The sequence below is a fragment of the Macaca mulatta genome, chromosome 4, assembly GCF_049350105.2.
Source record: "Macaca mulatta isolate MMU2019108-1 chromosome 4, T2T-MMU8v2.0, whole genome shotgun sequence".
Lineage (NCBI taxonomy): Eukaryota > Metazoa > Chordata > Mammalia > Primates > Cercopithecidae > Macaca > Macaca mulatta.
In genome coordinates, this window is record NC_133409.1 from 115,634,994 (window position 1) to 115,651,298 (window position 16,305).

Below are 16,305 nucleotides of genomic sequence, written 5' to 3' on the forward strand. Positions count from 1 at the left end.
TGAGACCAGCCTGGTTAACATGGTGAAACCCTGTCTCTACTAAAAATACAAAAATTAGCCAGGCGTGGTGGTGCGTGCCTGTAATCATAGCTACTTAGGAGGCTGAGGCAGGAGAATCGTTTGAAACCAGGAGGTGGAGGTTGCAGTGAATCGAGACGGTGCCACTGCACTCTAGCCTGGGGAACAGAATGAGACTCCGTCTCAGATAATAATAATAATAATAATAATCTGAAAATAGTGTAAAGATCCGTGTAGAAAAGGTAGTCCCATGGGATAAATCATTCAACAGTAGAAAACACAAGTTAAAAATCATGCTACAACACATATAACAGTTTTGTCCATATTTAGGATTATTTTCAAGGGAACTGTTAAAGTCCAGAGTTCAAATATTTCTGAAAAACATTACACAGCTTCCAAATTTATAGTTTGGGTTTCCTACTTGCTAAAGATTATTATGCTATCCCATAAATACTGAAGAAATGGACATGAATTTAAAGCCAACAAAACTCATAAAACCCCTCAGCCTGCGCCACCTGTAAGTGTACAATGACGTTGTAAGGAACACGGCTGTGCTTTGGTCAAGGATAGGCCGAGGTAAACATTCAGAGTGACTCAGTGAGTTTAGAGCATAGGCATATAACTCCACTTGTTATCACAGCCATGTAGCCATAACGTGGGAAGGCCATCCCTTGACCCTACGCCACTATTGTCTGTGAAAGGTATAATTGCCCTGCTGACACTGTACAAGTGCACTTGCACCCAGAGAAAGACAGAGTCAAAGCTGTCCATCTTTGCAGATGAACAGCGGGGAGCCAGGACACAGCTCAGCTCACTCATGCCCAGGGAAAGAGTTAAGCTGCTGCCCCTGATGGGAGAGCTGTCCATGCAGCTGTGTGTGGGAGCCACTGGATGAAGCAGCCAAGACAAGGTGAACAGTGTGGGAGACCTAGTGTGTGTAAGCTGCCGATGAGAGAGCTGCTGAATAAAACTACCTTTCACCTGCCTACAGCCCTCCAAGTGTTCTTTTAGCTCTCTGCTCACCCACCCACTCCCTTCAGACCTCAGCATGAGCTGGAACCTGACCCCAGCATAACATCTGGCGTAGTCATGGACCTGACAATTGGCATAGTTGGCAGGATATGGTGAGTGGGTCTTTGGCCCCTGAAGGCTTCTGGGTTGGCTATGTGGCTGCAGCATGGGCTGTGGTACCTGGTGTTAGCGGTGCTGCCTGGATGGGCCCCAGTGGAAATGTGGGAGGCAGTTGATGCGTCTCCTGCGAGTGTGGAGAAAGCACCGAGGCAGCTGGAAGCACGCAGCACCGAGAAGGAACGCACCTTCACCAGCAGAGTTGGATAGGCATTTCTGACTGCACTGTGTGAAATACATACTCAGTCCCAGAGATAAGGGACCTCCCAGTGCAAGCCGTGTGCCTGGGGACCCAAATGCACAGCTTGAAGCAAAACCTGGGGGTGAGGGACATCCAGGTACAAGCAGGGCACTTGGAAGCCCAGATAAACAGCCTGGAACAGGAGTTAGCAACAGCTGTTAGTGCGACCTTGAGCCCGTCCTCCAGGCTGGACAGTCCCATTTGGTCTGATCCTGAGGAAGAGGGGGCTCCACCACTGCGGGCTCACCCTATGATCTATCAGAAGGTACAACATGACCATCCAATGGGAACCCAGTGGAGAGGCCTGGGGCCCCCCACAGTGGTGGAACACACCTCTTACAGTGCTCACACACCCACTGAGTTGTTAGAGTCAGGTAAACAGTGTCAGCAGCACCCAGTGCCCCTCCCTGCCTGGCTACTCCATCTTTGGCACAAGGGGGCTGGCAGCATTTCTTGCTCCACCTCCGAGACGGAAAAGCTAGGCTTTTATCACAACTCACCCCTCCCTTCGTCAGCGGCTGTAGCTGTGCCAATAGTTGGCACAAGGGCATGGTGAACACACATTAATTGAGTGGCTAATGGCAGCCATACGGACTGTTTGGAATGATGCTGGAGAGATACTAGAAACTATGAGTAAAGGGTGATCATATACTCATTTTGTGCAAATACTCTGGAAGATGGGTATAGAGCAGACCGTTTGACTTGAATACCTGGGGGCCAGATGATGAATGCTTTCCCTCCCATATGAGGGATCTTGTGCTGGGCTCAGTGCCCACGAGTGCTTTTGGCTCTCTGGCTGCTGTTCTCACCCCATATGTAGGGTGCTGCCTACATGAAGTGACTACTGCTATGGCAGCCCTCGGGGAGGCAGAAGGCTCTCAGTTTGCCTTCTTGGGAGGTTGACAATGGACTTTCACAGTGTTGCTGCAGGGCTATATGCATAGCCCCACCACGCGTCATGATCTTATTAATGATGTTATGTTAACCTCTGATTCTCTTGCAGATTTAGAAGCGGCAACGCTCCTCTTGCCTAGGATTGGGATGATGTTGCTGAGGCAGTCTTTCTGGTAGCCAAGTAGGCTAGTTAGCAGGCACAAGCCCTACAGGTAATTGACCAGAGGTGCCCATTTAAGCTAGATGTGCATGTGACCACAGAGAGTTTCAGTTAGGGCCTATGGCAGTGCACAGGGCACCTGAGAATGCCAGTAGGCTTTTGGTCCCAACTATGGAAGGGAGCTGAGCTCTGGTATTCCTTGATAGAAAAGCAGTTAGTAATAGCAGGATGGGTGCATTCACGGATAACAACCCCCCGGATTAGGAAGCAGTTGTAAGTGCATATGCTGCCCTTCAGGCTCATAAAAGCATGGCAGAATGGGCTATAGTCATCATGCAGAGTATACCCAACAGCGAGGTAGGTACACTCATGGGTAACGACCCCTTGGATAGGGAAGGTGCAGACATCCACTTTAGCGAAGTGGGGCCCCTACTTGCAGCAGTGAAGTATGCTGATCACAAGTTCCTTAGCAGCAGATTTACAAGAGGTCTTGAAGCCTATCGTCCTAATGCAAGATAAGGCCATGGAGCCTGAGGCACCCCCGCCATTCCTGAGGGGGCATGGTATACAGATAGGTCTAGCCAGAGGACTGCTGCTGTCTTGATTGCTGCTGCAGTCTAGCCTAACACTGACACCATATGGTTTAAAACCAGGTATAGATAAAGTAGTTAATAAACTGAACTCAAGGCAGTGTAGATAGTGATCACCAAGGAGGTGACACCTGTGGTAATCTGCATTGATGCTGGGCAGTTTATCAAGGCTTAACCTTGTGGTTCATTACCTCAAAGTTACATAATTAGCTAGTTAGTCACTGACCCATGTAGGGCCAGGCCATGTGGCCAGATCTATGAGAGGAAGGATGACCTTCTGCAACCAGGAAAAGGAATGAACAGTAATCTGTTATTGCCTGCCCCAACACCCCTAAAGGTATGGAAACGACAACAAAAAAACCTGGTGTTGGCCATGAACCCTCCAAGCCCCTCACTGCAGATGGTTGGCTATTGTGGCCCCCTGTGGGGAGAGTCTGCAGTGTAATTTACAAGTTACTCCTTGGATATTTAGAATGTGGCCTCCACAATTAATCGTTGGCAGGGGAATGGCCGAGGAAGGGACCATCCTCCAGGGAACACATATGCTGTCTGTGTGGCCTCTCATAAGCTTCCCTATAACTTTAGCATGGGTTCAGGACACAAAAGAACCATGGGCAACTGATAAGGTGTGATACCATTGCCCAGGGCAGAAGCCCTTGGTTACTGCATTGTTATCCAGAGATAAAAGGTGACTTGAATTTTGCCTGAGACTCACGATTTACCCTTGTTAGTAGCTGTGTCGTGGACCTGACAGATGTCTATCTGGAAGGCCCCTGCAAAAGCAGTCTTTGGGAGTTTTACATTAAGCAAGGCCCAAGGCATTGAATATGCCTAACAGGTATCAGACCAACATACTTATTAGGTCTCTCCTCTCATGAATCTCACCTGAGTTATGCCAGAACAATAAAAGCAAGCTCAGGCACAGAAAGCATCCACATTTTCCATATAAAATAGCATCTGCCTTTTCCCATGCTGACTCTGCAAAGCAGCTTATTTACAAATATATAAATAGCTGCAACTTTACTCCAGCCTCATTGAAAAATCAAAATGGCATCATGCAAGAGAAGCATCCTAGCATACTTGGCTCAACAAGTGAAATGTAAGTGGAAATGAGCCAAGCTACTTGACACTCGCAGGGCAGCTCAACCAGATACCCCCAGTTTCCTATAGTGGAGGTACCAGAGTTCTGCTCCACAGAACCAGAGAATTCACTTACATTCATTACCCATGGATTGGGCAGTGATTTCAAACCCAAATTTCAGAAAACAAATTCCAAGTCATGCCTAATATTTATAATCACATGAATTCAAAAAGAAATAGCATTGTCTAAATGTGGCAGCAAGTTTTCCAATGTAGCTACTTAAAATTAGCTAAGTCTTCTCACATGCAGTCCAGTGAATTTTAAAAGGTTTCACTCCAATCCTTTTGCCATCTGGCCAGAATTACAGGGGTTTAAATCCAAAAGAAGGTGGGGAGAGAAAATGCATCTTAATTTTTAAACAGAATGTATTGCCTTTCTTAAATTTATTAATTAAAGTTATCTACTACTAGTTAAGAAACATCTAAATATATACATGTAAGAAATATTGCGCTTTTCATCTTTCCTTCATGGCATATGCATACCTAAGCATGGAACTGCTGTGCCCTGAGAGTTTAATGCCTGCTTATGAGACCACCTGAACAGCAGCCGCTGTAGCACAGGTCTGTACAGTTACATCTGCTGAAGTGTCCCACCTAACAATCATCCATTATATCCCCTGATTTGAAATTCCTTCCTTCCTTAATATTCTTGTTTCTTACCAAGTATTGAGCAGTTTACTTTTAAGGAACCATTTCAGTCATTAAATGAAAATTACCAAAAGTATCACAAAATAGGTTTAAAAGAAACTTTTCTCAAGGAAAAAGTATAGGTTATGAACCTCATTTACCCAGAACATCTGAGGAAGGGCAATGAGATGATTAATGCTTTTTCCCTTTAAGAATTCAAATTTTGAGGTTCTTCACAATCTTGTCTGTCTTAAATATTAGGCTACCGCCCAGGAAGTGAGAACATAAATACATATTTTCACACAAAAACATATGTGTTGCATATTAAGTAGAATTTTGATGGGTTTTTATTGCAGTATATTCATACATGAGAACATTCATCTTGGACTCCAGGAATAATTATCCTGACCATATGTGCTACCTGTCTGCCTGATAACTCAGCTTTCTGAATTACTATCAAGTCATCCTTTAATTATTGTCAACTATGTGGGAAATCACTGTTGCCTTGTATGGCTGCTGACCAATTGTCACTACTTGAATGGAAAGTGATTTTTTTTTTTTAACTCTAAGTGTATCTGTAGAAAAAAGAAAGAAAAAATAAAACTTTGGTAAATCTATTTTAAAATTAAATGAGTATCAAGACCAAAAATAAAAGCACAAAAACAGCTTTTTATTTACTATGTACGCTATACAATAGATGAGATGAACACCTAAGAGCTAAATTATTTTATTTTAACTTAAGAGGCATAGAAAATCTAAAAATTTATACAATAAATATCAGTCTTTTGGCTCTGAATCTATATAATGCCTTATGTTTTAATGTTTACATTGAAAAACCTAATATTGGTTATGTCTACTTTAAACATAAACAATATTTCTTCAGAAATGGGTTTAATTACTATTCTCTAATGATTGTGCCTTTTTTCTGTACATATAAATGGTATTTACACTGTAGAGCAAAGATTAGATTGCAATGATTTTTATAAACAACAAATACATTAACAACACATTTACCACCGCATTCCAGTGAGGAAGATGCTATTGAAAAACTTTATTTTTAAACCAAATTATTTGAAATCTCCTTAGAAAATAATTTATGAAGTATTATTAAACATAAAGAAAATAATTTTTTACTTACATAGTGTCTCTAATAAGAAGTGCACTTCCCAATTTGAAACAGGTTTTATCACTTTCACAAAATGCGCGTCTTAGAGAAAAGCTCTCTCCTAGATCAAAACCTGTCAAATGCAACAAATGATTCAATACAGCAGTTTTGTTAAATTTAATAAACTAATAGAAATGTTGATTTCTAAACAGAATTTTGTATTTCCCTTATCTATTAATTGATCTACTTCAAACAAAATCTCGCTGCTTGGGATCAGCTAAATTTCTTGATTTTATTTTTCTCCCTTTAGTGTAAAAGAGAATGAAATTCACTTTGCATATAAAACGTGTAGCCATTTTCCTAGAAAAAATTTCGTGAATATATTTCAAAAAAAATCAATTTTAATTTCCTTTGACCTAGGAATTATCTTAAGTAAAAATTAGAGTAACTCACTGCAGCAGCTCTGATGTCTAAAGTAAGAAAATTAGATTAAAAATAGTACAGCCATTCAGTTTAAATCTAAGCAAACAGCCATTCAGTTTAAATCTAAGCAACCTTTTACAAATCATGCTTTAAAGAAATGTATATTGATGAGAGGAAATGTTTACACATGAATGTAATATAAGAATTATACGTGTTTGTGTGTCACACGCTCATTAGCATTTACATGGGAGAGAAAGAGGAGGAGGAGAAAAAGAAGGAGAAAGAAAGATAAGAAAGATTACCAAAAGGAAAGATAAGAAGGATTACCAAAATGGTAATCTTGTCTTTATCTGGGTAGTGACATCTTCCTTCTCACAATTTTTTTTCTTCTTCCAAAATTTCTACAATGGTCACAACTTGTATAATTTTAAATAATTTTTTTTTTTTCTCCAAGAAGTTGAGGTATTGTTGATCACAGATTAAACATATAGAACTCTGCTCTCAGAACTTTTTCTACATCATCTACCTTAAATTTTTATGGGCTGGGGGTGGCTCACACCTGCAATCCCAGCACTGTGGGAGGCCAAGGTAGATGGATCACTTGAGACCAGGAGTTCGAGACCAGCCTGGCTAATGTGGTAAAACCCCATCTCTACTAAAAATACAAAAATTAGCCATGTGCCTGTAGTCCCAGCTACTTGGGAGGCTTAGGCAGGAGAATTGCTTGAACCCAGGAGGCAGAGGTTGCAGCGAGCTGAGATTGCACCACTGCACTCCAGCCTGAGTGATAGTGAGACTGAAAAAAAAAAAAAATTAAAAAGAATTCTTAAAATTTTTATGTTAATGCTATGATCTTAAATTGCAGTATCAAAGATTCACCTATAATGTATTCCATATCTAGCATTTGGTGATAATTTTACATAAAATATTACTTTGCAAAGGATTACATTGCCTACCTGAAACTTCAACTTTGTTTATGTTGTCATAGGTCAGCTGATGTCCCTCTATTCTCAGGATAGGGCATGACTCTTCTATTTAAAAAGACAAAAAGCATAGAAGATTTGCATTATGTTTTCTATCAAATTCTTCAAATGAATTTTAATTACACAGTACAATCAGAAACTTAAGATAAAATGGAAATAAATTAAACCATTTATTAAATTTCTGTAAAATGAGGATAAGAACATTACCCACCTCAGTGTTTTTGTGAGGGTTACCTGTGGTTATTTATGTAGAGTGCTAAGAACACTGCTTGGTTCACAGTGAATACATGTTAGTGTTAGCCATTATTATTATAACTATTATTTGAACACTTTATGTATCCTTGACTTTTGGAAATAAGCTAGTTTTAACATCATTAAACTTTTGTATTCAAAGTAAAACAGTAAAACAAGTGAACTACTAGTGTATTTTATCACAACTTTAATTCAAGTTTTGGTGTTGGGTGATATTAAACTTTAAAAACTAAAGGGAACATATATGGAAGTTACTAAAATAAAATTTAAAAAGCAAAGATCTCTACCATACAAAAGTGGCCTATAATTTAAAAAAAAAGAAATAAAATAATTGAGAGAGTTTACTTATGTGCTATGGCACTTAGTGATATTCAAAGAAATAAAAGATAGTCCCAACTCAGTGAATGTACACGTTTAATACTACCACTATACACTGATACAGTAATGGATATGCACATACCAGTTTTTCAACATCTTAGGATATGCTTAAATTGAATCAGGCTAATTCAGTTAATTCAGACAAAATTACAGCCAATTTTTGAATTATGCCAAGATAACTGTACAACTGGACAGTTAAGACCATTAGTTTAACGTTTTAAACTAAATTGATTAAATATTTTGGCATCATTTAATCACAACTTTAATTCTCTATGTCTAAAATTGATGTTTGGGTTTAATAACTTAGAAGTTTTTAATATAGAGAGGAGATAAACTACTTAAAACCAATTTGAAATTGCCGACTCACCAGTTCCCCCTTCATTTAACAAATATATCACAGACCTCAGGTGCGGTGACAGGGTATCATCTTAATATATTTAACCAGAAAATAAATCAGATTCTAAATAATGCTACCACTTAATCAAATTTTAAAATAAGCAGCAAATATACTACAAAAAACATGTTGAACACAATTTGTAAAGTAAGTGAAATTATAGTACTGAGTACTTATAGATATTACTTAGTTAATATGGAAAATTGCTATCTCAGAGATCTTAATACAATTGCAGGCTCTAAATAATAGTAAAATTATTAGAGATTTTGTAAACATTACCAATTAATGATTGGGATTAACAGTCATTTTTATAAAACCCAAACACCTCATCCAAGATCTGGACACTAAAATCTACAAAACATGGCTGACAGAAATTAAAGACCTAAATAACTGAAGGGATAAACAAAATACTTAGAATGCAAGATTTAAAATTGTTAAGATGTTAGTTCTCGGTTTTTATCTCTAGATTCAGAGCAATGCCAATTAAAATCCCAACAGTATGGGGGCGGGGGGGTGTGTGTGTGTGTGTCTATGTGTAAAACTGACATGCTGATTCTCAAATTTATATGAAACTACAGAAAAAAAAGCTAAAATAGTAAAAGGCAAAATTAAAGGAGAATAAGCTAGAGAGCGTTAAGCTATCAGATATAGTTTTTTTTTTATAATGTGGTGTTGGTACACACACAGAAAAATGCAAACATAACACATGGTCTCCTTATTTACCACAGAAAAGACACTCGATTCAGTGGGAAATGGATGGTTGTTTTGCTAAACGGTACTGGGTCAATAGAATATCCATGTAGAAAAACACTGAATGTTGAAACTTACTTCACACCATGCACAAAAACTAACTAAAGATAATCATAGAAATAAATATGAAAGGTAAAACAGTAAAGCATCTACAAGACAACAAAGTCTTCATGAACTTGGGATAGCAAAGATGTCTTAAAAAGAACACAGAAACCATTAATCACAAAAGAAAAGATTGCTAAGTTGAACTTCATTAAAATTAAAATCTTTACTCAAAAGACAACACTAAAAGAGTAAAAAGTCAAGCCATAAATTAGGAGAAGGTACTTCCAGTCCAAATATGCAATAAAGTATCATTTCTAGAATATACAATGAACTCTCACAAATCAATAACAAAAAAAGATTGAAAATCTTATTCTAAAAATGTGCAAAAATATTTAAACACTTCAAAAAAGAGAATATCCAAATGTTCAACCCACATATGAGAAGGTGCTCAATATCATTAGTTATCAGGGAAATGCAAAGTGAAACCACAGTGAGATACCACTAAATGGCTAAAATTAAAGCACTGAGGATGCCAAGTGTTGATGAGGATATGGAGCAATAAAAACTATTCTACATTGCTTGTAGGAGTGAAAATTAGTACACTTTAGAAAACAGTTTGGCAGTATTTACTAAAGCTAAATATATATGAACTGTATGACCTGAAAATTCAAGGAACCAAGAGAAAGGAGTGCCAAAAAAATGAGTGTAAATGGCCCTTTTAGACAAGAATATTAATGGCAGCGTTACTCATAATAGTCTAAAACCGGAAACAACCCAAATGTTTATCAACAAGAAGGAGCAAGATAATTAAATTGTGGCATACACAATGAAAAACTGTATAGCAATTAAAAGGAATAAACTATTGACACATGCAACAACTAGATAAATCTCACAGATATAATATTAAATAGAAAAATATCATTCACCCAAAAAATATTAATGAGAGAGTCAAGTGGGAGGGGGTCCCTGGAGAAACTGCAACCAGCCCTTCCACCGAGGTGGAGCCTTGGGAAGTTCACACCCTTTGCAGTGGGGAGGAGCCTGGCCCTTCCTCTCCCTGTGTGGAACCTGGGATTTGAACAGTCTGGAGGGAAGTGCTCTAGCAGGGACTCTGGCCTAGGGGACTCTTTCCCCCTTTCCTTCCTTTTCACCCAATAAAACCCTGTTTTATTCACCATTCAAATTGTCTGCAAGCCTGAATTTTCGTGGCCGTGGGACAAAGAACACCATCTTTAGCTGCACTAAGGAAAAGTCCTGCGACATTTTCAGTGTGCAATGTGGGGGCTCAAGAAGTGGTGAGGGAAATGAGAACACAAAACCTCTCACTGTGGCCTCTAAGCCTTTTCATCCTTGGACTTCTGAGCTTAAGGGAAACCTCACCACCACCCACAGTCGCTCCCTGGGGTTGGGAGAATTTTCATGACCTTTTTCTTCCTTTTTCAGGACAGACTGGTGAGCAGCAGCTCCAAGCCGATCTCCACTCCCTGCGCAGGGCTAGGATGCATGGCTCAAAAGTCCCCCACAACCAGCTGACTGGTCCCAGCCACAGAGTGCTGCCACAGCCTTCCTCTTCCCTGGCTAACAGGTTTAACTCTATTGGACAGTAATTAAGCTTAATCTTTTCTTCCTGGTGGAGGAATCAATTGCATAAGAATAAGAGGTTCTTCCTCAAGCATTAAAAATTTTTTTTTCTTTCCTCCTCTCCACTCCATCAGCAGTTAAGCCTTAAAGATATTTTCCCCCTTTGCTAGGCCAGATCTCCTAACAATCACTGTTCATTTTTTCTGTAAACCTTAATTGTGAAAAAGGATTTGTGGGGCTAGTCTTGGGCTGTAGCCAATCTGGTGTGCTTTGCAAGTCTGTATGGTTTGTGCTGCAAGCCTCCATCTTGTTTTACATCTTGAGGGCATGGCCTGTAACTGCTTGGCAAGGCTTTGTTTAGCAATCCTGCCTTAGGGAATAAGTTTCTTTCCGTTTTGATATCTGCATGTTTTCCCATGCCTGTTCTTTAAAAGGCTCCACCCAGCGACTGGGTTTTCTTCTACATGTCTGTGTACTGTGTGTAATGTCTTTCAAAAGCTCTCTAACTAATTTGGCCTAAAGAAAGATAAGCGCTTGGATCAAATATTTTTTAAAGGGAATATAAAATCTGTGGTACCTTTCAGTTCACATGACTTTAATCTTTGAGAAATAAAAGCCTTAAAGATTATTAGTAAACTGCAGATCAGATGCAAGGTTTGCTAAGTGTTTTAAGGTTACAAACTGCTTTTTGGGTTTTGAGAACTATTTGACTTGCTGGCTTGACAATTGGTAAGGTCTGGGGACATATGGAATAACCAGGCCCTTAATTAAGAAAGCAAACTTTGGCTGCAGTTAGCACAGAAAGCAACTTACCAAGTTTTATCTTAAAGTTAAAAATGCTAGGAATTACTATTATAACACATAATTGAAACTACTGTCTATGAAGAATCAAATTCCATAAAATATTTTCAGAGATTTATTCTGAGTCAAATATGAGTGACCATGGCCTGTGACACAGCCCTCAGGAGGTCCTGACAACATGTGCCCAAGGTGGTAGGGTGCAGCTTGGTTTTATATATTTTTAGAGAGGCATCAGACATCAATCAAATACATTTAAGAAATACATTGATTTGGTTCAGAAAGGTGGGACAACTTAAAGTGGGGGCAGGGGGGCAATGCTTCCAGACTATAGGTAAATTTAAACATTTTCTGGCTGACAATTAGTTGAGTTTATCTGAAGACCTGAGATCAATGGAAAGGAATGTTCAGGCTAAGATAAAGGACTGTGGAGACCAAGATTTGTTGTGCAGAGGAATCTCTCAGATAGCAGACTTGTAAAATGTTTATGAGACCTAAAAGAGTACCTGACTGTTAGTTGATTATCTCTTGGATCTGGAAACAAAGGAAAGAAAACAAAGGGGAAAGGAGATTTTCTATATTTCTAGAGAATGTGGACTTTTTTTTTTTTTTGAGATGGAGTCTCGCTCTGTCACCCAGGCTGGAGTGCAATGGTGCAATCTTGGCTCACTGCAAGCTCCGCCTCCCAGGTTCACACCATTCTCCTGCCACGCCCAGGTGATTTTTTGTATTTTTAGTAGAGATGGAGTTTGACCGTGTTATCTAGGATGGTCTTGATCTCCTGACCTCGTGATCCACCCGCCTTGGCCTTCCAAAGTGCTGGGATTACAGGCGTGAGCCACAGTGCCCAGCCAGAATGTGGACTTTTCCCAGAAGAGATTTTGCAGGACAATTTTAAGGTATGGCAAGGAAATATACTTGGGGTAAAACATTGTGATTTTCTTCCTTATTATGCCAGAGTCAAATTGGAAAGTAAGTCACAATATACAGGGTTAAATACAACCCATCCGATGAGAAATTATGGTTTGTAGGGCATGACTCCCCAGACCCCTTAGAAAGGAATTTGGGCAAGATAAAAATCAGAGCTTAGTCCTCAGTTGCTATTTTAAGTTACTGTAAACCATTAGGGAGATAACCAAACTTTTTTGTCAGTTGTGTTTCTAACTGTAACTACCCTGGACATTTTGCTATTCACAGACAATTGTTGTCTTGTTTTAATCCTTTTCAAAAGATGGTTTCTAATAAGCTATAGAACTGTAACAGGTGCTCTGAAATATAGGCTTATGATAATTTTGGAAACTGTAACATTGTAATAAAGGAAAACAGTACAGGACTCATGAAGAGCTGAAACTTCACAAATATCAAGCAAAACAAGAATTAACTAAATGGACTGAGCTCAGAAAGCTGAAGCAACTTTTTTGACTTTTGGTTGGAATATTGCTGATCCTTGCTTGGGTTTTCATAGTCAAGGAAACTTATTTTGAACTATTTACAACCTTTAACAATTGAGTAAGGGATACTTCTATAAACAAACTTTGGAACATGTTTTTTTTTCTCTCTGCCTGGTTCCTCCAGAATTTGGAAACTCTCTGTGAGTATTCTCAACTTATGGCAATATAGCCATTTGCATCAGTGGAATAAGAATCCATTTTTCTTTTGCAGCAGGACACAATGGGAGAAAGTGGTTGTTTTACCAAGGCTTTGACTGGAAGGGTATGCTTACCTTTAAGGAGTCAGTCTCAACTTGCAGGGATGATAGAAGTCCAGTTGCCTCATACCCTTGTCTACACAGTTCCTGTACAGGGTTCATGACCTGTGGTCAGTAAAGAATGTCACTATCTAACAGATCTAGGAGCTCCAAGTTTATTATGGGACCTTAAGAGGAGAGGATCACTCAATTCACAGGTATTTGAGGATAATCCCATGGTTGGGCTCAGCTTTAAAAGGTCTTATGTGAGATTCCTTGGGGAACAGAGGTCCATCAAAGCTAATCCAAAAAACCTATGTAAAAATAACTATTCTTGCTGTATTTTTTGCAAATCATCAGGCCAAGGATAAAGCTAAAGTCTATTTTGCAAACCACTCAGTCCTATGATGATTTGTTTTTTAACAAAAATGAGGACTGGAGAGAGAGAAATGATGTTTCAAAACGTATCATATATTTTTCATTAAATTCTAAACTCACTACTTGTTTTTAAGTTTTCACTTACATTTTAGGCTAACGCTACTTGTTCCTGTGAACCAACCAGCAGTCTCCAGCTGCAGCTCAGAAAGAACAAAAGGGACGGGTAATGTAGAAATCTGGATCAATATTCTAGTTCTGAGCAATTATCCTGCAAATCCTGCCTGGCAATTGGAATAAATAAGATACCCATCACTTGGAGATTTCCTTTTTGGGAAAGTAAGACCAAGAAAGCTAACCAAAGCCAATTACCATGCACCCAAATCTTAGTAAGCATAACTATAGCTACCAGTTATCTGGGTGTCTCACAAGACATCCTTTCCCTCCCTTGTTGGAGGAGGACTCAGTTCCACAGTTTTAACTTAGCATTCGGCTTATGGTAAGAGTCCATGCAACCCCCTCAAGACAAATTTTTATCCCAGACTCAATTCGAAGCTTTGGGTCAAAGCCCTGGGATAGAAAAATGGATCTGAGGGATCCAGAGGCAGAGAATAATGGAAGTCAAAAGGTACAGCACAGATGAGCGTGTGTGGCTGATTAAGCCAACCCCAAGCTTCCTGTTTCATGGATAAAGGTCACATTAATACCCATGGCATAAATGAGGTATAGGGAACTCCAAAGCTACTGACAGTTGGGGGGATAGAGGCATAGGTGAGAGTGGATAATTCCTATTCTCTAGGCCCCCGTTTCATGGGTGAAAGCCACTTTGGCACTCATGGCGGCACCTGCCAAGGTCACTGTGACTTGGGGATGCAAGGAAGGAACAGGGAAAGAGGACGCTCTTCCCTCTCTCCCTCATGTACCCCGGGTACCTGCTAGAAAGAGAAGAAAACCAGGCATTCCTGCTCCCCTCGTTCTACATGGGTAGCCATTCATCTTTAGTCTGTACTCCTTTCAAATGCATCCTGAATCCTTGGGACTCCTTTAAAAGGTGCCCTCTTTTTTTCCTTTCTTCTCCTCTGTCCTCTCTTCACTGATAGGTAATTGTGTCTCTGTACTATGGGACAGTCCCCTCAGATGCATCCTTCAAACGAGAAAGAGTTAATTTCCCAAACCTTAAACTAGTTGGCTTAGGATTGGGCTCAGGGGAAGGGAACACAGAAGCCCAACATGCTGGCAAAAGGGTAAAGTTTTTTTTTTTTTTTGCTAGTTGAGTGTTTGGCCTCCCTCTCCCTGTGCAAACTGGTAAAAGGCCTTGGAGTTTTTGAGCTGTCCTTATCCCTCCTCTTGTTTCATTTTGATACACACTTTCTAATAACAGGGTTTGTCTGTTCTTGCCTTCAGGCCATCGAACTCCAAACGGTCATGCAACTGCAGACTCTGACAATGGCCCCTTCTCCTGGGAACCCTTACATTGGCCTCTGAGGGAACTCTGACTTCCGTTTCCCCAAAACAGCACCCCCTGTGAGCAGGAAGAAGTTAAGATGGGTTTTTGCCCTTATCCTTAATCTAACAGCAATTAGATGTACTTCTTTAGAGGGAGGAATGAGACAGCCACGTGGGAGGGGATCCTTGGAGAAACTCCAACCACTCTGCCCATTGAGGTTGGAGGGCAGCCTTCCCTGACCACTCTGTGTAATAAAATAACCTCTTCTCCCTCACATATATAAAATTACCAAACATAGCTAATAAAATACAGGATTCCCAGTTACATGTGAATATCAGATAAATAAAAATATTTTTAGTGCAAGTATGTCCCATGCAATATTTGGAACATACTTATACTAAAAAGTAGTTTATTGTTTAAACTTCAAAGTTAACTGGGCATCCTGTATTTTACCTGGTAAACTTAGTCAGATGGCCACACTCTGTGAGGCCAGATATGATGGTAGCTTGGACTAGAGCCTGGCCCCTCTTCTTCCTGTGTGGAAACTGGGATTCAATTGGCCTGGTGGGAAGTGCTCTAGCAGGGACTCTGGCCTAGCGAGAGTTCCTGTTTCCCTGTTTCCTTCCTTTTCACCCAATAAAACCCTGTCTTACTCACTATTCACATTGTCTGTGAGCCTGAATTTTCATGGCCATGGGACAAAGAACTCCATCTTTAGCTGAACTAAGGAAAAGTCCTGCAACATTAATACATACTGTATAATTCCATTTATACAAAATTCTAGAGATTATACAACGAATCTTTGTCAGTGTAGTGGCTACTGTGGTGAAATGTTAGCTAGGAGCAGGTACACAGAAGGCTTCTGGGGTTTTGAGAATGTATATTTAGGTCTGAGTAGTAGTTACAACGGTATAAATCTATCTGTAGAAATTCACTGCACTGTGCACTAAGATTTGTCAACTTTGGTGTGTGTAATATCTCAACAAAAGGAGGAAAATAGCATCTCTGTGAGAAAATATTTTAAGCTAAAAATGACTCTTGAAAAACTCAAAAAAATTCCATTCTTATCATATTTTTATAATGACTATGAGTGACTATGTAACCATAATAAATAAGATTAAATTACTCACAATGTTCGTAGGGAAGCCCCAGTAGGTGATTAGCAAAACAAGTCTCAAGATAGTAATGAGAAGAAGGTATACTGGCCTATTGCCAAGTTGGAAACAGCATATATCTTATTTAAATTCTTCTGAGGCCTTAGCGAATATGTGATGATTTCAAAGTAATAA

General features: G+C 39.6%; 1 protein-coding gene across 2 annotated transcripts in view; it reads right to left on the reverse strand.

Moving 5' to 3' along the window:
• COL19A1 (collagen type XIX alpha 1 chain) overlaps positions 1-16,305 on the reverse strand; it is a 331,016-nt gene that overhangs the window by 293,380 nt on the left and 21,331 nt on the right. For both annotated transcript variants that reach the window (XM_015136650.3, XM_015136652.3), the window contains exons 3-4: positions 7,283-7,357; positions 5,937-6,036 (exon numbers count right to left, since the gene is read on the reverse strand). In XM_015136650.3, coding sequence (XP_014992136.3) covers positions 5,937-6,036; positions 7,283-7,357 — 175 coding nt within the window. The remainder of the gene's footprint in view (positions 1-5,936; positions 6,037-7,282; positions 7,358-16,305) is intronic.